General features: G+C 33.7%; 1 protein-coding gene across 1 annotated transcript in view; it reads right to left on the bottom strand.

Moving 5' to 3' along the window:
- Positions 1-24,364, bottom strand: part of Sema2a (Semaphorin 2a) — a 704,754-nt gene that overhangs the window by 295,595 nt on the left and 384,795 nt on the right. Inside the window, exon 3 of the mRNA XM_069844478.1 lies at positions 12,839-12,901. Coding sequence (XP_069700579.1) covers positions 12,839-12,901 — 63 coding nt within the window. The remainder of the gene's footprint in view (positions 1-12,838; positions 12,902-24,364) is intronic.

Raw genomic sequence — 24,364 nt, 5'->3', positions numbered from 1 at the left:
AAATTCTACTTGAAGCAAGTAAAGCGATCGGTTTGGAAGTAAATCCCGAAAAGACAAAGTATATGATTATGTCTCGTGACCAGAATATTGTACGAAATGGAAATATAAAAATTGGAGATTTATCTTTCGAAGAGGTGAAAAAATTCAAATATCTTGGAGCAACAGTAACAAATATAAATGACACTCGGGAGGAAATTAAACGTAGAATAAATATGGGAAATGCGTGTTATTATTCGGTTGAGAAGCTCTTATCATCCAGTCTGCTGTCCAAAAATCTGAAAGTTAGAATTTATAAAACAGTTATATTACCGGTTCTTCTGTATGGTTGTGAAACTTGGACTCTCACTCTGAGAGAGGAACATAGGTTAAGGGTGTTTGAGAATAAGGTACTTAGGAAAATATTTGGGGCTAAGCGGGATGAAGTTACAGGAGAATGGAGAAAGTTACACAACACAGAACTGCACGCATTGTATTCTTCACCTGACATAATTAGGAACATTAAATCCAGACGTTTGAGATGGGCAGGGCATGTAGCACGTATGGGCGAATCCAGAAATGCATATAGAGTGTTAGTTGGGAGACCGGAGGGAAAAAGACCTTTAGAGAGACTGAGACGTAGATGGGAGGATATTAAAATGGATTTGAGGGAGGTGGGGTATGATGATAGAGACTGGATTAATCTTGCACAGGATAGGGACCGCTGGCGGGCTTATGTGAGGGCGGCAATGAACCTTCGGGTTCCTTAAAAGCCATTTGTAAGTAAGTAAGTAACCTGGTAGAGATAAGGCGGTTAGGCCTTCTCTGCCCCTCTACCAGGAGATTCCAACTATAATATGAAGAATAAAATTACAATTAGTATTAAATTTACAATTACAAATAAAATTACAATATTAAATTTACAATTACAATTACAATAAAAACCTAAGTATGAAAAGATTACCTGACTAATGAAAGCTAGATAATTTATCAACAGTAATCTCACTAGAAGTTTTGATTTATCTAGAGAAAATCAAAAACTCGAGTGGGATTTAATTGACTATTATACGATTAGAAGAAAGTATATAGAGATTAGAAGTAACGAAGTACTCCAATACAATAAAATATTGACTTACGAAAATACAAAACTGTCTTCAAATTTGTACCATATCAACATTATAAATATTACGCTAGTAGATGGCAGTATTGTGTTATTATTAGCTGTTTTCTTGGTATCAGTTGTGCCAACTATGGAATCTTCATTGAAGGTTACTGATCAAGAAGGCTTTGTTGATTCAGTTTCATTTTTATTAAAACAATTTCATTCCACTTCAATTATCCCGATCCCAGTAATCAACGTCACTTGAGAGATGATTTTCAATAAATCTTACTATTAAACAATCTCTGATACGTCACTATTCATAATATCATATAGCAGAAGCTATAACAAACATAACCTAAATAATATAAACAAGTGTTAGAAAAGTTTTAATTAGGAATGATGAAATAAACAAGAAGCGTTTTAATTAACGATGAAATAAAAAATATACATGAATAATTTTAAAATAAACAATTATTGAAAGTACAATTTTCAAATTTGAATGTTTTGGTGGTTGGTGGTTCAGTTGATGTTATATTGAACGTGTCCGTAAAAGAAGTGAACTCGTTGATGTACATGGTGTATCCCTCAACTTATTCAGGATTTCCGAATGGTGCTCTTCATTTATTTGTAAATAGGGTTTCAGGGAAGATGCATAGCTAGTGATCTTTATTAATTCTTTTTCTTGAATGCCAATCCGAGTCATATTTCAAACTGCTGTGCATTGACTGGAGTGGTTTGTAATTTTCTATTTTTTTGTTTTTTTTTGACGTCCAGACCAGCGCAGTTTGAAATGTTGGCAAACAAAGAAACAAATGCTAGGGTAGTGATAAAAATAAACAAATGCTAGGGACGCGATAAAATTTAACAAATGCTAGGGACACGATAAAATTGTGCGATAAGCAGCCATGATTGGTTGAAAGATGTCCTTTCGTACCGTTTTATTGGTCAAAAGTAGTGTGACCTAGTAAAAATGTAATAGTCATAGAAAAACAAATAATATTTTATATTTAGTGAATTACAAATTAAACCTAGAATAACAAAATATCATCGTAGTAAACTGAATTCTTTCACTAGTTCCATTCTCACAAATAATTCAAGTTCCTCATGACCAGCAAGGTTCAATATCAATATCTAATAAATGCTCCCCAACCCTACAGTGCGAACAAAAATTGATCTAGATCCATGACAGGGTTTCATGGAAAATTTGACAATAAATTTTAATTTTATTTTTGTCTGTATTGGAATCCCCCTGCTGAGCACGAGTCTTACTCATTCAGGAGTGGGCTAGTTTATCTTACATTGTATTTATTAAATTAAATTTATTAGTTTACTAGCTGTACCCGTGCGCTCCGCTGCACTTATTAGAAATAAATATAAAGTAATTACATAATTAAAATAGAACATTGGGTCCAGGGAACATTCGTGTTTGATAGAAGAATAAATCGTTTAATATGGTACTTAATTTAAATTGTATTTAAATAACTAAAATGCTATCATTTTGGTCCAGAGACCACTCATTTGGTTCAACTGTAATTCGTTTAACATTTTTCTAAATTAGTCTTGAATGCATCCTTTAATAAATCACTCCAAATTAATGGAGTTGATTGTGAAGGTTAATTAGCTTCTGAGATTACTTCATATAAACACACAAAATATTCTCTGTATATTAATATTGATAAACGTCAAGGCCGCCTTAAATAGACGGAGTCATTTGTTTTGATTTCATTGTAGCCATCGTCATCGTTCCTGCAATAATTCGTATGTCATATATCGATTTTCAGATTTCTGCGCTACTAAATAACTTAATGATGCAGCAAATAATACAATCTAGTATATATATAACTTAATTATATTTCTTTCTTTCGAAAATGTAAAAACTCACGATCTTCTATGCACTATTGCCATAGAATGAATAAATTTGTTTTTCTTCCTACTAAAAAATTTAATATTTTGCACCTAGAAGTTACGGACCAACGACACTATAATCTGAGGCGGCGGTGGAATGTATTGTTATTTTAAGACTCTTGTATATCCTTAAATATCAGTCCTATCAAACTTTTGCCTGGAATAAAACTTATCGGAAATCATTTTTAAAGAAACTTTTGTTATGTAACATTTTTCACAAAAATCAATATGCTAGATATTTCGGTTTATTTAATTCAGGCCCCCTTATAACCCCCCTTTTAAATAAAGTATTTTGAATACTATATAGCCTAAAATCTAAGTTACAACGAACTTAATTTATATTCCAATTTTCATCGAAATCCGTTCAGCCATTATCGCGTGAAAAGGTAACAAACATACAGACAGACAGACAGACAGAGAGACAGACAGGCAGACAGGCAGACATACAAACAAAAATTTCAAAAAAGCGATTTTCGGTTTCAGGGTAGTTAATTGTATAGTATAGATTAATCTATACTAATAATATATCTCTAGCCGAAATTTTTCTGGTAATTTTCGATTTTCCAAAAAGAATTGGTCCTAACATGTATAATTAATCACCCTGAAACCGAAAATCGTTTTTTTGACATTTTTGTTTGTATGTCTGTCTGTATGTTTGTTACCTTTTCACGCGATAATGGCTGAACGGATTTCGATGAAAATTGGAATATAAATTAAGTTCGTTGTAACTTAGATTTTAGGCTATATGGCATTCAAAATACATTATTTAAAAGTGGGGTTATAAGGGGGCCTGAATTAAATAAATCGAAATATCTCGCTGATTATTGATTTTTATGAAAAATGTTACATAACAAACGTTTCTTTAAAACTAATTTGCGATAAGTTATATTCCTTTAAAAATTTTGATAGGACTGGTATTTAATGAGATAAATGAGTTTTAAAATTAAAATAACTGCCATCTAAAGCCGTGTAATGAATTAAAAAACAAATGACTTCGTCTATAAGGGGCCTTGGACAGCAACAATCGAAAGCTATGAAAGATAGCCTACAGAGAATGTTTCTTTGTTTGTATGAAGTAATATCGGAAGCTAAATTAACCGATTTGTATAATTAATTATTAATTCACCATTGGAAAGTGTAGTTTCTCTAGATGGACATAATGCTATAATGTTATTACAGTAACTTCTGAGTGAATCGAGGACAGGTAAGATTAAAATAGCTTCTTATGCACAGAAAACTTGATAGGCTATTCTGTATATTCGTTTCCTGTATTTCCTAAAATAATTTTTATGACCAAATGAGTGGTCTCTGGATCAAAATGAACACATTTTAATTATGCAAATACAATTTAAATTAAGTAACATAATAAACGATTTATCCTTATATCAAACACGAATGTTCCCTGGATCAAATGTCCTATTTTAATTATGTAATTACTTTATATTTATTTCTAACGGGTGCAGCGGAGCGCACGGGTACGGCTAGTTGTATAAATAAATACTACTCGTACGTTGCTAGGGGAACGCGGACAGCAGATGAGCGATAATTTCAGTGCTGTTTGTTTTGGCGCATACCGTAGTTATTTTAGATCACAAAAATAAAAATTTTCGAACCCTACGACAAAACAGGATAAAAACAAGACAAGCGATAAGCATTCAGAGCCAATGGGTGAGAAATACTTGTCCACTTGTTTACAAAGAATTTAATCTGGCCCCTCTAGATACGAAGCTAAAAACGTTTACGATAAACTGCATGTATATGCAGGTCGAAACAAGTACAAAAATGTTCTCTGAAGAGAGTCGTGGAGTAAAGGGGGGGGGGTGGCATTCCTGACAGACTGACTGTACGTGTACTATACAGTATAACGACCAAATAGTTTCGTCGTTGGCGTGGGGAAGCGCTGTGAGATGATGGAACTGTCTACTCAACTTTCGTAGTTTCGAGTCTCTGTGAAGTGGAGGAAGTTTTAAAAATAAAAGAGAATTCATATCACGTATTCGCACAGGAATTGCATTTTAAATTATACCCTAAGATGGTGTTTTTATTTCAGATGCGGTCCCCCTGGTTAATATAAATTTGCAAGCCGCAAGCAGGGTGGCGGCTAAGGCGGTTGTAGATTCCATGTAGATAAGGAACGAGGGAAAAAAAGAGAGATAGGTTAAAAACATCCAGTCGTAACCAAACCAAGCTAGATGACTATTTAAAAAAGGTAATTAACTGTTTTACAATAGTATCAGTTAATTCGTGATCATTATTATAACTAGGAGGAGGATGTTGATGACCTAAAAATCTACTTAAAATGATCATTAAAATGCCCTTTAAACTAAAGAAAAAACGACATGAAATTAAAAGAAAATGACATTTAAATATTATTCACCGTACTCGCGCCACAACATCTTAAAAATTAGTCACCTTGTTTCAATGCCTGCCCTACAAATGTCGGAGAGAGGAGGCAACTTTCTGGAATTTGGCTAAGTAAAAAGAAAAGAGTATGCAAAAAATGAAGACTTTAAGGGAAAACTACAGATTTGAATGAGGGTTTACAATGTGTTTCAATCGGTTGTGGTCCATGTCATGCCTTCATTCTCCATCTCCTCCTACTTCCGTTCTTCACTTTCGTTACCAGATCTTCCAGATGGGGGAGTGTGAATTACATAACAAATTGTGAAATTGTGGGTGCAGTTTGCATTCTTGCAATCTTTTTGTTAAAAATACTGTCCATTTCCTTGTATGGGGACACAACGTCCTGTCCAGGACACGGTGAAAGTTTCTCCCCTTCCAAACATAAATTCTAAAGACACACTCGTACCGACAAAAGAACAGTAGCGGTCAAAACCCTCACTTAAACTAAGCTGTTGTCAAGCATTTTATATTATTTCCGTTGTGTGAGGTGGAGCCTTCAAGTGTAATGAGTGATGGACTTTACAGTTTGTTTCAAACTATAAAACTCAAACTTCACTGTTATTCACTTATTCAGTAGGTAATTACTACTGATCTAATTGCTTAGAACATGATTTAACAGATCTATCGGTAAAGAAGAAAGTAAAATGCATTCCAAATGATCTACTAGTTCAAAAACGTCGAAAAATGCAAAAAAATGCAATATAAGAAATTACTTTTTTACGCAGATATTAACATAGAAAGGATTTCTATATTAATAGGCATCGTCCTAATGTGAAAAATAAGATGACTTTTCATCAACATCCGCCCCCTAATTATAGCCATCATAATAAAATTATAACATGGATTGAATTGAAGATATGTTCTGTTTGCGAAAATATAAATAAATATTTAGCCTTCATCCGCGCAAACCAGCTACTTCACTGGTTGAATTATGTTAATGGGGTGGAAATGCGGTATAATTTTCTAATCCAAATATATTATGGCGTTCATTTCAGTCCTTATCCTACACCAATTAGTAATGGAGGTGAAGTCTTTACGCTGTGTAAGTACTTAGGTTTCAGTAGTTCGGAGACGCAGATTATGTTTCTTTTTCTTTATTTTTACAGGGTCCTATATAGGGTAAATTAGGGTCTGTTGGACATTCGGGCATGTTGGACACTTTGTACTTTAACGTGTTACCTCGCCACCACATTCTGCTAGAAATCAATGACGGAAGTAGCAACGAGTGGGGCTATTTCCGTCATTGACTTCTAGCTGAATGTGGTGCCCACAAGTGGCGAGATAACACGTTAAAGTGCAAAGTGTCCAACATGCCCGAATGTCCAACAGACCCTAATTTACCCTATAGGATGAGCCGTAAGTAATGTAATTAATTTCAGGAGATTATTCTTTGAGACATTTCAAACAAAAAAGTTTAATACAAGTTTGCTCGTTTTTTTCTTCCTTTTCGAAGAAATATTGTTTTACATATGAAACATTTCATAACGTATTTTGGGAAAGCTACTGATGTAATTCCCAATATGCTCAGTCAATTTAAGAGGTCGTGTATTATGATAATATATATGTATGATTGAAAGAGTTTTAGTTTTGTCCTTTAAATATGCAGAAATTTTATCTCAATAAATGTAACTATCCTTTGTTCACAGGAATTTTACAATGACACACACACACACACACACACACACACACACACACACACACACACACACACACACACACACACACACACACAAACACACACACACACACTAAGAAATGACCTCAAAACCAAAATTGGGAAGAAAGGTGGAAAATGGCCAGTACCAAAAACTTCAATGGTAAATGCTCGCAAGAAGGAATTTCTTAAGTTTGTATGATACGCCCCTGGAAACAAAAGACATACCAAAAAGAGGAAAAAAAATCAAGATAAATGTCAAACTGAGTTTAAGTTTATTTAGGTCATATCAGAACACTATTTAAGAATATTAAATCAAGAAAATATTGTACGAACTTATTGTCAAGATAGAGAAATACTAGATGTATTACTAGACTATAATAGGTGTTATGTAGTAGGAATCTTCAATATAAGGGAATAAAACAAACACAGAGAAAAAAGTTATACAATTATACAGTACCAATGTTAAGAAGAATCAGCATGTAGTATTACTAGGGATGTAATGGGACATGAAGTGAAAGAAGTTTTGAAAAAAAAAAAAACACACACACACACATAGTAGGCCTATATTTTAATTTCGTGTTTGTACGATACATTTAAGAGTAGGTCTACGTGATTGTTTTGTTCGGGTTAGTCATTCTCTATGCATTATGTTGTAAACTGCAGAATCACGAAATCATTTTTTCAGCGTCTGCGGATCGTAAAATTAGTTATTTATTAAAGAGGCAGTTTTACACGCAACAGAAAAGGGCCAGCCAGTAATACAGATTTGAATCTCAGTTTCAAGGAGGGCAATATTTTGGTTTTTCATTACAGTTAAAAATTTTGAAACACTATCCGAGCTTTCAGGATTCAAAATTTGAAGGGGGAAATTTTATTAAATGAATGATCTATGTGACTGAGCCACCCTACCCCATTATCTCCTGGCCTCCTTGCCTCGTAAGTGGTGCCTTCTTGGTATCATTTGTAAGGTTCAGACCTGTCTTCGCACAGTTGACTAAACAACTATGTGACTTTCGAAAGGGGACAAAACCTGAGATATACTGTGTCATACACTCATGATAAGAAAAAGAACCGTGTCCCTGAAGGAGATAGTTCCAGGAAATTGGGTGAAATCTTCCTCCCTTCCCTTTTAAGACCAATATGGAACGAACTTGTCAGATCATTGTTTGTATGAGAAGTATTTTTGTAATTTTTGGACGGGGGGGATTTTTGTAGCTTTAGTGCCGATATTTTTATTTTAGATATAAGCAAAATAACAAAAAAAGGTGCTTTTCATATACAAACATTGTTTTTAAGCATTTATAGGAGTTTATGGTTCATCTAGACGTTTTAGATCCTATAGAATCATAGTAGGGGGATCCTGTGTACATGAAAGGTAAAGATGTCTGAATAACACAGTCCAGGACGTAGCAAAACAAATAGGTACGGAACTAGAAATCCGTTCCATAATTATGATATGATATGATATGATATGATATGATATGATATGATATAATATGATATGATATGATATGATATGATATGATATGATATGGTACGATATGATATGATATGATATGATATGATATGATATGATATGATATGATATGATATGATATGATATGATATGATATGATATATTTGATGTCAACCTTTACAACCATATAATGTGGACTTCACAATTTTTGTATCTGGTGCCACAATTACATTCGTTACAGATATATCTTTTGTAGACGCTCTTATACTTGACTTTCGACCCCATTTAAATTGATCAGTATTCTCCCTTTAAATCCTAACAACTTAATTTAGGTCATTCAAAATTGACACTTTTACCACTCTGTTCTTGACTTTCATTACACTTATATCGAACACACACGGTTTCAATAATACTTGTTACTAAAACGTACTATAGGTTCGTTATTATATCTGTTTCTTGTGTACATTTCATTTCCAGATCTCACTAATTTTCTACATATTATACTTCGCTATCCTAGCTAGCCTCTCCCGCCATACTCTTCACCTATTTTCATTATCTCTATCGCTTTACTTAATTCCTATTACACTTCTTTAGTTCATTCACAGTTGACACTTTATCACTCCGTTCTTGATTTTCAGTTCACTTAGACTATATCAAGGACACACTGTTTCTAATAATACTTGTTACTAAAACATTGTCAATATGCTCGATTCTTGTCTGTTTCATGCGTTCCTTTCATATTCCGATCTCACTAATTTTCTACATATTATACTTCGCCGTCCTAGCTAGCCTCCTCCACCATACAGTACTCATTACCTATTTTTCATTAACTCAATCGTCTTATCTATTTACAATTTAATTTCCTCTTCCACTCTTCTAATTCATATATCACTTTATTTGTTCCCTAATTATAATTATGAATCAATCCAAGTTGAGAGCATGATGCTAATTGTCATCTTGATAATATAATCATACGCCAAGTTTCTAAAAGCTTCTGTGAGCAGTCCGTCGATACTTTCACATAGAATTTTGCTGACAGAAACGAATTACTCCGTGGAGGGAAATGAAACCACCGTGTCTTGTGCACAAGCTCAGATATTTTTCTTGACTAAAATCGTCCCAAGTTCTACACGTAAAGAGAATTAAAATATACCTTACATAAAGTACTTTCGTAGTTACGAATTTGTCATGAAAGCCATTCGCTCTGCCTTCTCACATGCAAGACTGTAATCAATCCTTACATAGAAAAAAAAATGTTGCTCAACCCTAGAAAGCAGAGTGGTTCATACAGGACGGTCATAAAATCCTTTCAGGTTTCAACAATACCTTGCTAACACAAGTATTGTGCAAATAATTACCCTACATGTTCAACATGTAAGTTTCACAAAACATACACGCATTTAGAAACTTAAGTTAAATGTTCACGAAGTAAGTGTCAACTATTATTATCAAGCTTTTATCAAGTCCACAAAGAAACTAACATGAACTATTCCTGCTTACTAAGGATTACTAAGGACATGCTTATGTAGTCAAATTTTTAAGCAATTGATTAACTAGCGGACTTACTCGTGTTAATTATGTAAGTTTGTGCGGCTTACAGCTGTTTCGGTGCTTCATCACACCATCCTCAGAGCCTACTAGATCTCGGCGTCATCTCGAACTTCTCTGCCTGTTATGTGGGTGCGTTTGATTGTTGAAAAGTGTTGAAAAGTGGAGTCAAATAGTGTGTGTGTACTGAAATTGATCTGTATGTTGAGAATTTGATCGGGGTGTGTTTTAGTGTGTTTGTATATTTCGTATTGTTCTAGTGTGTTGAGTTTTTGGTTCTTGGATTGTATGTGTAGGATTTCCATGTCCGCATTTATGTTATTGTATGTATGGTTAGCATTGGTTATGTGATCGGCGTATGTAGATGTATTGTGTCCTCTGGTTATTGCTTTAATGTGTTCTTTGTAGCGTGTTTGGAATGATCTGCCTGTCTGTCTTATGTAGAACTTGTCGCAACTATTACATGTGAGTTTGTATACACCTGTGTGGTCGTATTTATTTGTTTGTGTTTTTTGTGTGTTGAGATGTCTTTGTAGTGTGTTTTCTGTTCTCTATGCTATGTTGTATTTCTGCTTTCTGAATGAAGATGCGACCTTATATGTGCTTTTGTTCTCATATGTTAGTGTGATGTATTTCTTGTGTTCTTGTGTTTGGGTTGTGTTTTGCGTGTTTTTGTGTTTGTTAAGTTTTTGTTTTGTCTTTCTTATGATGTCTATTATGTTTGGATTGTAACCATTTTCTTGTGCTATGTATTTGATTGTGTTCACTTCTTCATTGTAGTGTTGTTGGCTCGTGGGTATGTTGAGTAATCTGTGTACCATTGTCCTGAATGCAGCATGTTGGTGTTGTATGGTGTGGTTAGATGTGTTGTGTATGTGTGTGGTGGTGGTGGCTAGTTAATCAATTGCTTATATTCAAGTGTTAAAAGTAGTGTACGCAAGATTCAAAATGGATTATCAAATTTTTAGTTCAGATATTTGTTTCATAGTCACAAGACCTATCAACACCATCTGGAAATAAATCAACCTTTAATAATGGCAACCATATTAATACGGACATTTTAAAGTAATCAGTATATGAAGGGTTCAGAGCCATAGTAGGCCAAGCGCCATTTATTAAAAACAGAGAAAGCATACCATACCATTCGACAGAAATAGCCAACCCAAGAAGTGGCTTGAACAATTTTATTGGGAACGCAACGAAGTACAAGGCTAAAATTCTTCAAGAGTAACATGAAAATCTCATTCCTATATAATACAACACCATATTACAGTATTACCAAGTAAAGACAAAGTCATTCTTGTTACACATTATCGAGGCCAACAGAGCAGAGGGAGTTAAGGCTCCCGCCTTTGCAGACAATCGGCATTAGTAGCAGTAGGGCTGTAGATCCTATGTATTTGCCGCCTTTACCCCAAGGAAATACCACTGATACTTATTTCTGCTAGAGACTACATATGTGAACCCCTAGCCACAAAGTGGGGAATGTCAATGATCCCATCAGAAATCCAACCCATGACCTTCCGGTTTGGAGCAAAACGCCCTAACAACGATGCTACTGCGTCAATTACTACATACAATCTAGAAACTAAGCTATATAAATATAGTGGATATAATAAGAACAAAATCCGACAGGTAGTTACGGTGGTCAGGGTTATACGCAAACATTCTAACAGAAGATGAAACATAATATGTACGTGTTTCGCAACAATTCAGATCTTTTGTCAGGTTGCAAATAATAACATAATTACAGTTTATTTTCTTGAATTATTTTTGAAAAGGCAAAGGACGGGGCTTACATAATTTACAATGATCCCATCAAGAAGATGAACTGGGTTTCATCTTTCCATACAAAAGACATAGACTACGCCTACTTTAGAATTCCTGCAAGTAAGATTTTCATTTAGGTATGTATGTAATTAATTTTGTACTTATGTAACAGTTCAAAATTTAAAGAGACTAAGCAAATCCTCTTTTGAACCTCTGTAATAATATGTTACGCGTGAGTTTATTTCCATAAATCAAATAGCGGCCGATATTTCTTAAACAAGTGAAAAGTGTTTACAACTAGTGGCCCAACAATCCTTTAGAATACTCAATTCTTTCTTCACTACCTGCAGCGACATCTTGCTGGACAAAATAGAAAAACCTAGACCAAATTGTCAACGAAAAGTGAAACTATTTCAAGAAATAAAAATTAATTTTTCAAAGGGAAAAATGTTCTACCAAGACCAAAGATTCAATGGCGAGTTTATTTTACTCAATACAAAAATCCATGTCTCGCAGTAGATTGTTATTCTGCGCTTTTCGGCTTAAAAAGCCTTCTTAATTTTTAACAAGGATTATTATATTTCGTGTAAATCATTCGCGGATAATTTAGCTTACAGATAACGAAAAGAACAAAATTTATGTGAAGTAGTTTAGGGGAGAAAAAAAAAACACTTTGTATACAGACAGATAAGAGTCATGTCAAAAACAAATTTTTCGATAACACGAATGTTGAAAACGTGTATTTTTGTTGAAATCTCGGAATCTACATTTTACAGCTTAACAACACTTTGTGTATATGATTTGTGACAAACACACGTGTTTCCGTAAAAATATGGATTTTTTTTTTTTTTTTTTTTTTTTGGAGGGGGACACCAGCACAATATTTTCTCTATGATTTGTATAGTAAGAAAGTAATAATCATGAACTTCTTCATAAGCCTAGATGTACTGTGGAAATCAATTCTTTCATTCTTGTTACCGACATATGCTTACAATAATTCAAAAGTGAGTCAAGTACTTACCTCTGACTTCCCTTTCGACACGCAGTTCGCCACATTGCTGGGTTCCAAACTGAGTGAGTCCCGCTGTAACAAAAAACAAAACTGTATCAAAACCAAGATAACAAATATTGCAGTAATGTAAGTCTATCAAAAACTGATGCAATTTCAAAGTTACTGTAAAAACCCTACAAATACCTAACGTTTATGCAGTTATAAGTAAGCCGACATGGTCGAGGAGAGCCAATACACTGCTCCGTCAATGTAGCATAAAGCCAATGTTTACCTACTTAGATATAACAAGCGGAGCAAGTCCCCTGCAATCGGCAATCATCATGTTTAGGTAGAGCATGAAAGTCAAGGAATATTATGGATAGTAAAAAATCGATCATACGGAAATGGACATTTAAGAGTTGTTAATTCAATAAATAAGGTGACTCTGATAAAACGTTAATACAAATTAGTTTTATTTCGTAGAATATATCTATCTATAAAATAAAATAATAAATAAATAGTTAAGTAGAAAAGTAAATAGATAAATAGTTAAACAGATAAATACATAAATAGATAAAGAAATAATTGTGCAAATAAATAGTTAAACAGATAAATACATAAATAGATAAAAAATAATTGTGCAAATAAATAATTAAACAGATAAATAAATAGATAAATACATAAATAAAGAGATAAATAAATAAACATATAAATACATAAATAGATAAATAAATAATTGTGCAAATAAATAGTTAAACAAATAAATAAATAGATAAATACATAAATAAAGAGATAAATAAATAGTTAAACATATAAATACATAAATAGATAAATAAATAATTGTGCAAATAAATAGTTAAACAGATAAATACATAAATAGATAAATAATTGTGCAAATAAATAGTTAAACATATAAATACATAAATATATAAATAAATAATTGTGCAAATAAATAGTTAAACAGATAAATAAATAGATAAATGCATAAATAAAGAAATAAATAAATAGTTAAACATATAAATACATAAATAGATAAATAAATAATTATGCAAATAAACAGTTAAACAGATAAATAAATATATAAATGCATAAATAAAGAGATAAATAAATAGTTAAACATATAAATACATAAATAGATAAATAAATAATTATGCAAATAAACAGTTAAGCAGATAAATAAATATATAAATGCATAAATAAAGAGATAAATAAATAGTTAAACATATAAATACATAAATAAATAATTGTGCAAATAAATAGTTAAACAGATAAATAAATATATAAATGCATAAATAAAGAGATAAATAAACAGTTAAACATATAAATACATAAATAGATAAATAAATAATTATGCAAATAAACAGTTAAACAGATAAATAAATATATAAATGCATAAATAAAGAGATAAATAAATACTTAAACATATAAATACATAAATAGATAAATAAATAATTGTGCAAATAAATAGTTAAACAGATAAATAAATAGATAAATGCATAAATAAAGAAAAAACACATAAAGAAATAAATAAACATATAAATAAAAAATAAAGAACTAGATAGATAAAGAAAAAAAAACAAAAAAAGAAATACATAAATATTACGATACCCCAAACTTGCTAGAAATATCCTCAATAATTGTGCCGTTTTCAAAGCGTTGAATAATATTTACTTTGTGAAATACTCAGACGTGAACGTGTTGTGATATGATGCCTTAAGTTTAGTGGTATGCAGGGGCTCAGATTCTCGTCACAACAACATCTACTACAACAGACCACGTTGTTCTGTTTTCTTGCTATCTTTAGACCCAAATGCATTCTACTAAATTATCAAGCGATCGGTATTGGAAACCAGGCACTACTGAATGGGGATATTGTGAAATGATGGGCCAAACGGAGCACTCCGAGAAAAACGAAGAAGATACAGCTTATAAAGTTATAAATATATTTTGATCCGGTTCCAGATTGCGAAGTGGACGTTACAGCTGCTGAGCTAAAAATGAAATATAATAGCAGCATACGAGAAACGCGGTGTTAAGTTTTAATGTAAATATGTAAGTTTCATAACGTGCAATCAGGGCTCCACAATCCGCAGACTGCTAATTATTCCAAGATAAACATTTTCAACAGCACTAGTTAGCATATATAACTCAATAGAGATGCAAAAGCCGCCACATAACTTTCATTACATTCATAATTTTGTAATTGGAGCACAGTTTGTCCACGAAATTGATTCTCAATGCCACAGGCCTTGATATAAACACCATGTGTTAACGCTGTCTACAGGATACGTGCCGGAAGCCAAATGTTGAAGTACGTTAAACGTAATTGTAATTTACTTCATAGCTGGCTCACGGGTAGGGCAGATAATTTTACAACAGCTATTCAACCATGCCAATGGAGCACAATTTGGAAATACATTATTCATGCTTTTGTTGTTTAGCTAAATGCTGAAACACCTAAACAAAACATTACAGTGTTCACACGTTGAGTGAACGTATAAAACACAAATTATTATTATTATTATTATTATTATTATTATTATTATTATTATTATTATTATTATTATTATTATTATTACTATTATTATTATTAAAATTATTATTATCGGTATTCTTATTGACTTTGGAATTCTCAAGAAACTAGTTCGATTAATTAAAATGTCTCTCACTGAAACGTACAGCAGAGTCCGTATAGGCCAGTTTCTGTCTGATGCTTTTCCAATTCATTGTGCGATAAAGCAAAGAGATGCACTATCGCCTTTACTATTTAACTTTGCTCTACAATATGCCATTAGAAAAGTCCAGGAAAACCGGAAGAGTCTGGAATTGAACGGGTTACATCAGCTGCTTGTCTATGCGGATGACTTGAATATGTTAGGAGAAAATCCATAAAAGATAAGGGAAAACACGGGAATTTTTATGGAATTCTGCTTGACGCAACTAACGAAATGGATTTGGAAGTAAACCACGCAAAAACAAAGTACATGATTATGTCTCGTGACATAGGGAAAACACGGGAATTTTATGGAGTTTTACTTGAGGCAAGTAACGAAGTGGATGTGGAAGTAAACCACGAAAAAACAAAGTACATGATTATGTCTCGTGATATATGGAAAACATGGGAATTTTATGGAGTTTTACTTGGAGCAACTAACGAAATGGATTTGGAAGTAAACCACGAAAAAACAAAGTATATGATTATGTCTCGTGACATAAGGAAAACACGGGAATTTTATGGAGTTTTACTTGAAGCAACTAGCAAAATGGATTTGGAAGTAAACCACGAAAAAACGAAGTATATGATTATGTCTCGTGACATAAGGAAAACACGGGAATTTTATGGAGTTTTACTTGAAGCAACTAACGAAATGGATTTGAAAGTAAACCACGAAAAAACAAAGTATTATGAAAAGGGAAAAAACGGGAATTTTATGGAATTTTACTTGAAGCAACTAACGAAATGGATTTGGTAGTAAACCACGAAAAAACAAAGTATATGATTATGTCTCGTGACATAGGGAAAACACGGGAATTTTATGGAATTTTACTTGAAGCAACTAACGAAATGGATTTGGAAGTAAACCACGAAAAAACAAAGTATATGATTATGTCTCGTGACATAGGGAAAACATGGGAATTTTATGGAATTTTACTTGCAGCAACTAACGAATGGATGTGGAAGTAAACCACGAAAAAACAAAGTATATGATTATGTCTCGTGACATAGGGAAAACATGGGAATTTTATGGAATTTTACTTGAAGCAACTAACGAATGGATGTGGAAGTAAACCACGAAAAAACAAAGTATATGATTATGTCTCGTGACATAGGGAAAACATGGGAATTTTATGGAATTTTACTTGAAGCAACTAACGAATGGATGTGGAAGTAAACCACGAAAAAACAAAGTATATGATTATGTCTCGTGACATAGGGAAAACATGGGAATTTTATGGAATTTTACTTGAAGCAACTAACGAATGGATGTGGAAGTAAACCACGAAAAAACAAAGTATATGATTATGTCTCGTGACATAGGGAAAACATGGGAATTTTATGGAATTTTACTTGAAGCAACTAACGAATGGATGTGGAAGTAAACCACGAAAAAACAAAGTATATGATTATGTCTCGTGATCAGAATGAATGTTAGCAATGATGTCCTATGTTGGGCACAGGTCTCCTGTGATGGGGTTAGAACCCCCTCGACAGGGATGCGAACATAGTACGAAATGGAAATATAAAAATTGGAAATTTATTATTTGAAAAGGTGGAGAAATTGAGGTTATGTGATTATTTTTCATCGTTGTAAAATTCATCCTTGAATAAATATTCGAAGTAGATAGTGCATCAACATAATATTCAACATAATATTGTAATATATAAGGAGTCAGAGGCATTATCAGAGTCTGGACAAGGAGTTTTTTTTTTTTTCAGAGAAAAGAGGAGATATTTTATGTAGGTTAGGAAGTGTAAAACTGAAAACACATTTTTTTTGTAATATGTTTAACAAGCTATTACTCAATATCCCGTTGTAAAACGCTCTATATACTAGTTGGAAGGCCTTTAGTTTTTGTGCAAGTCTCTATTGGGACGTTGTACATTTTGAAGCAGGCTGTTCTTTTCACAAACCATTTTAGTACGAAGAGAGATACAAAATCAAACACAAATCTTACCCGCAGGTAGAAGGCAGTCGTGTGTACACAGACTGGCCACAAAAAAGAACGATGTGACAACAGACTCGTCCTCTGGTCTGTTCGTCAGGGTAGACACTAATCTAGTAATTGCCACAAATTTATTCACATCCATTCTACTATGGAAGAGCGGTTATGTATATATAGTCCCGAGTAAGCGAGAGAGAAACTGATGGAAAGAGAGGCTCAGAGAATGAGAAAGAGAGTGAAAAAGAGAGAGAACAGACGAAAAAAAAAAAAAAAAACCTGCAACTTTTTTTTACTACTGCTGTGTCAACATCGTTACGAATTCACTACACACAAAATCCATGCAGAGGATTTGTAGTTTTACTGGGAAATGTGTTGGAAATTAACAGTAACAGCAGTTTATGTATATGTGCGTGTGTCTGCGGGGGTGACAGAGGGAGAGGGGGGGATAGAAGGCTGGTAATTCATCTGTGAAAATAAACATAGACAGAGCTGCCCTATAAAATGGTACGTTGTTTTATTTAAATCAAACATGACAGATGGCCGGTTTAGTAAAACAATTGGCTTCATTCTCTCAGCTCGTCAAAAACAAAACAAGAAATTATCAAAATTATTACAAATAATGTGATTGTTAATGTAGAGTAGGAAACTGTCATCCAATAATGTCGAGGAGTGGGGTATTTGGATACGTTTATACCAAAAACAAATCCATTCGGATTATTGCGAATAAGTAAATGTTAAAATTCACTGTAGATTTTGTTCAATAAACACACAAGTGTGGATACAATTTTACGCAGCTCGAAATAAAATAAAATAAATTTTAACCCTTTGCAGAATATTGTCACCTAAGAGCAGATCAGTCACATCACTGTTTACCGAATCAAAACGATTTCTTTATTTCACAATATATTTTATATATTATGTCCAATAGCTGTAATATTAGTATAAATAGGGCTAGGATTCTTAGGCAAATAATGGACTTAAATTAATAAAAAAATGGTTTGACATAAATTATCTTTCTATCAACGAAAATAAAACCATAATTATTCCATTCTCATTATGTGAAAAATGTAACAAACTTCCTACATCTATATTAAGTATTACATAATTCTGATTGTTGCCTTATATAGTGTAAATGTCCGATTATTAAAGAGTCCTCTGAAATTATTTAGGCATAATTTTCGATAATCATTTAAAATGGAACCAACACATTAATTACCTTTGTAATAAATTACGTAAAATAGTATATTATTTTTTTTTTTTTGAGGAATTACTTGTCAATAAGTTTATTACGCATAATATATTTAACTTTATTTCAATCGGTAATTATGTATGGAATTATAGGATGAGTTAGCTCATTTAAATCCAATTTTAATCCACTTTATTTATTACAGAAGAAAATAATTAAAATATGTCTTCATAAACCTATTGATTTTCCATCTTAAAAATTGTTTTTAGACTTTAATGTACTTAACATAAGATAAATTTATTATATTGTATTAATAAAATTCATACATAAAAATCGAAATAATTTTGAATTGTATTCTCATAGTCACGAAACAAAAGGTATGAATTCTTTAAGATTGTTTGAACCAAAATGCAACACTGTTACAGTATTTAATCATAGTAGTAATTTAGGCCCAAGAATATATAACAAATTTATATTTAAATATCCTAATCTTGTCAATTCCAATATTTCTAGTATTAAATTTAAAAAGTTATGTATGGATTTTATAAAAATTGAAAAATTGTGAAATTGTAAATTTAAATTTATATACTATAATTGCACAGAAGACATAAAACAAATTGTATTGTATAATTATTAATTTCAATTCAGGAATCCGCCCCTGAGCACGAGTTCTACTCTTTCAGGGGCGAGCTAAAGCTTTTCTGTATATATTATATTTTATGTTACAATTATTAGCAAAATAAATAAATAAGTAAATAAATAAATAAATAAATTTGCACTGTAATAATTATTCGTAATTGTTTTAAGTTTCGGACAAGGTCACGTGAGCAGACATTTTAAATTTTATTTCACATAAAACACATATTTTGTATTTTTTATGTAAGTACATATTTTAAAATATTCACATAAAACACATAAAAATTAATTTTTCATCAAGTAATTTTCGACAAAAGCCCCATTTCAAATTAATCATCACCAGAATGTTCAGTACAGTTGCTTAGACGTGACAGCTGACAATTGTTACTCGTAATTGCCAATCTGTGGATCTGTGCAACTGTAGTCTGCTCTCTCACCACAAGCGATAAAAGTTGTCACCAATAAAAAATTGTACACTAACACACATAAAGAATGATGTGTCATTTAGGAGTGCCTTGGAAGTTATCATAATGCTGATTCAGGAAGCAATTATAATTTGATAAACATCAGCTTCCTCTGTTTTCGTTTCCAATCATAAACATGTCTCAAGCCACCGGAGTGGCTCAGTCGGTTAAGGCGCTTGCCTGCCGGTCTGAAGTTGCGTTCGGGCGCGGGTTCGATCCCCACTTGGGCTGATTACCTGGTTGGGTTTTTTCCGAGGTTTTCCCGAACCGTAATGTGAATGCCAGGTAATCTATGGCGAATCCTCGGCCTCATGTCGCCAAATATCATCTCGCTATCGCCAATCTCATCGACGCTAAATAACCTAGTAGTTGATACAGCGTCGTTAAATAACCAACTAAAATAAAAAATTAAACATGTGTCATTGGAGGGCATGTTGTTTCTCAATGGCAAGGTGTTCTCTTTCCCGGTACAAGGCAGTGTTCCGCAATAATCGTCAATCATTTGTGATGGACAACTTGAGGATGAATCTCATTGTGTACTGTAGTCTAATACTTCAGCAGTTGGTGACACAGCATAATTTACACTGGGAGTACTGCATAGTGTTTACATTCACGTTACAAAATTGAAACGTATTTAAATATTTTTCCTTTTTTGTCACATATTTTCCCGATTTTAACACATATCTGTATAAAATAAATATTTTTCCGATTTTTAGCATCTGAAAATCCGACCCCTAATTATAAACTACACATATTTTGTATCCGTCACTTATATCTGTATCGAAATAAATGTCAATACATTAACTTTAATAGGGAAGTACTACATTTTCGATCTAACCGTTCTTGCTTTAGTTTTTGCTTGGATATTCGAGCCATGCATCTACATACAGGTACCATGTAGGTATCCATTGGCCCATTGTGCAATTTATACATGCAACGATTATCCCAAGTAAGGGTTATCTATGTGGCATTCGAGATTCCGATGCTGACAAGTGGATCATCCTGCTTCAGCCCTAACAGAGCCCAGTTTCATTCCTCAGATGTGATTCTGATAAGACCTGGGGCTGGAGCTTCAAGTTCTCAAATCCTATATCAATGCCGGAGGCCCGTACTATCCTAACACTTCAGTCTACAATCAGTGTATTTTTAAGTATTACAGATGATAGGTTAAATGGGAGGAAGATAGACAGTGTTGGTGGATCGAGAAGCAATCGGAAGTACTCCGAAATACAATGGCTGCCTTGTCCAAAAAAAAAAATTCCAGAGATGGAGCTCGGGCTTCCTGAATGGAAGAGTAGCGTTCCATTTAAGAATCATCTTTAAGTTTTACCTGCATATAATTTGAAAATTTTATCACATAGAACATTCATAAAAACTATGCTAGCTACAGTGAAATAAATTACTTCTGTTAACAACATATCCTGTAGCAATAAAATGTCATTGTAGTTGTAGCCATATTTCTCAACTGCTATAATTTATGTTGCAATCATAACAGATTCATAATTTTTTTTTACATTGCTGGATTTAAGTAACTGCAGAACCTGTAGTAAATTATAGCATGCGACTAGTGTTTCAAGTTTCTAACAGATGTACAGTAGTGACAAAAAAAAAAAAACCGGACCGACGGAATAATCAAGTGCGGCGAAGTATACATAGGGCAGACTGGCCGCACAATAGAAGACAGAATCAAAGAACATAAGAGGAACCTGAGGCTCTATTACCCGGAAAAATCTGCAGTGGCGCAACACAGCATAGAAAAGGATCATAAAATACTGTTTGATCACACCAAGGTCATTAACAAATCAAGCCACTACTGGGAACGTACCATCAAAGAGGCCATAGAGATCAAGCTGGAGAAAAACAACTTTAACAGAGACGGTGGACTACAGTTCAGTCAGGCGTGGACACCGGCCTTGGACCAGCTTAGGCCCTCCTACAATCAAGGTCACGAAGATCACGGACCGAGGACGGCAACCGATTCCAACCGGCGGAACAGGACTCGCCGCCCGCCAAACTTCACACAGGAATCCCGGGAGGGGCGGAGCTTACGAGGAATGACAATTCCCGGCCCCGGATTGGCCGATCCGCCAACCAATCCAGTTTCATCTGAGACAGCCTAACATCTATATTACCTTTCGACTTTCTGTTCGGACATCACTTCCCTGAAGATGGCTGCAGAGATAGCAGTCGAAAGCATGGAGCATTCCAAAATCTTAACTCGGCTGATATCCCGCGAAAACATATTAGCGGAATAATCAAAGTCCCCGAAATGAGCCACTGCGCATGCCACGCCCACAACCACAAGATAGCGAGTAATCTATTAAAATTGTTGTAGTTTCGACTGCTGATGTAGCCCATTTTGAAAGCCATTAGAAAATAAATTGCTAAAATTCATGTTCTGGGAATAATAAGTTAATTAAGTAGTAAAATATCGCTGCAATCGAAAAGTATTGGGAATAAATTTGAATAAGGAACAAAAAAAAGTTTCCTTCCCAGGCAGGATTTGAACCACGAAAGTCTTAGTTACCAGTCTATCGTGCTCTGGAGTGAACAAGGCTCTGAAATCAGCTACAAGGATCGGTCCAGTCGGTCAGAGGTGATACAGTTTTATACTTACAAATCACTTTTAGAGAATCCGGAGGTTCATTGTCGCCCTCACATAAGCCCTCCATCGGTCCCTATCATGAGCAAGATGAATCCTAATCCAGTCTCTATCATCATATCTCACCTCCCTCAAATCCATTTCTATATTATCTTCCCATCTACGTCTCGGCCTCTCCATAGGTCTTTTTTCCTTCGGCCTCCCAACTAACACTCTATATGCATTTATGGATTCGCCAATACGTTCTACAAGCCCTGTCCATCTCAAAATTCTGGATTTAATGTTCCTAATTATGTCGGAATACAATGCAGTTCTGCGTTGTGTAACTTTGATACAGTATTATACAGGGCCATCATTTTATTTTTACTTCAATTTTTATTGTACCTGAGTTTTTGAAAGTACTTCACTCCCACCCCTTCTACTAGTAGCCTAAACTTCCAACTGTTATCCTCACAGAACCAAGCGTATACAGTCAAAGTCGCCTTAAGGTCGTAGTAAACACAAACAGTACTGAGTTAGTGAGTATAGTACGTTCCAGAAATATGTTCGCGTTTTCCAGTGACGAAAAAGCTTTCAATATTGAATCATATTTTCGCACAGGTACTGTCGTCCGTTTGCCTACGTCGCATCCCGATTTCCTTCACCCGCAACTGTTTAAAATAACTTGAATAAAAATAATTAACTGTCACGTGATTTCCCCCCTTTCTACGATCCTGTGACATAACCACTTGGACGGACAGTAGATAGCATGTCTGAGTAATGTTATCTGTGCGGGTCGGACAGAGGTGAAGATTGAATTTACAGTACGTAAGGTACTCTTTTACAGAGTAGGTACAGAATTATTTCAACATGAGTTACTCGTACGAAGGACGAAACTGGTAATTGGAATTAGATTCAATAGTCTATAGTGTGATAATATGCACAAAAGAACTGAAGCCTGTATCTAAATGAACGGCCACCATTTTAAAAAATGTGTTTAAATATCCATACCCATATTATGATTATTTTTCAATTTAACTTCATTCTCTATAGTGTACGCTAATGTGCTGTAGACAGTATAATATGCACTGCATAATAATACGTTCGCATGGATAACTCATTTCGTGTGTAAAAACACTTATTGTTAATACTGTACTGTATTTTGTTTAAACAAAATCCTAATGAAAATTATCAAACTCAAAATCGCGATATCTCCTAGTTTACGTAAATGGATGAACTACTTTTCTTCCCTCCTATACTTAGTAAAGTGATTTGTTTGTATTTTACGCCAGAATCATGGAACTTCAATCGTGGAAGTGGGTAACAAACTGTGTTTCCGGCTTTGAACCATTAATCCAAAGGTATAGCCAGGTTAATATTAAAAAGGTTAGTGAAAACAAAATGATGTCCCTGTACAAACTTTTTCGTATTTTCGTAATTCTCTGTTTTGATTGCAATGTCCGGTTACCGCTAAGGAGTAATTATTGCAAGTTGCATCGGCGTGCTCCCGCTAAGAAGTGTGATGCGGGTAGTGTATTACATAAATGAAGAGACTTTCCCCCTCCCAAATAGTTGCCCACTAGTTGAAAACATAGGTGAAAAAATAGTTATGAAGTAGAATAACCTGTAACGCTCGTATAAATCAAACCCCAAAGGTATAAAAATCACAGCCACAGCGCCCATCATCGGTTTTTCTATTATTTCGTAATAAAATACTATTCCTGAATGTTTAACTAATTTGAACACAGATTAAAGCTGATGAAAAACAAGCATTAGAGCCATAAATTCACAGATTACTTGTGACATGATTGGGAAAGGTCACAAAAAATAATACCCCTGATGGCATGTTAGTGACAATATCATATACACCACTGATTAGATTAAACTTCGATTATCGGATTGTAAACAATTAACTAGATATGATTGGCAATTTGACCATGACCCACGTGATTGATTGGTGACGTCAGTTTGTTCCCGTGCATGTCAATGTTGACAATGATACAGAAACTCAATAAATATATTTA

The sequence above is a fragment of the Periplaneta americana genome, chromosome 13 (genome assembly GCF_040183065.1).
Source record: "Periplaneta americana isolate PAMFEO1 chromosome 13, P.americana_PAMFEO1_priV1, whole genome shotgun sequence".
Lineage (NCBI taxonomy): Eukaryota > Metazoa > Arthropoda > Insecta > Blattodea > Blattidae > Periplaneta > Periplaneta americana.
Note: the sequence above shows the minus strand (reverse complement) of the source record. Positions and strands in the feature narration are given on the sequence as shown.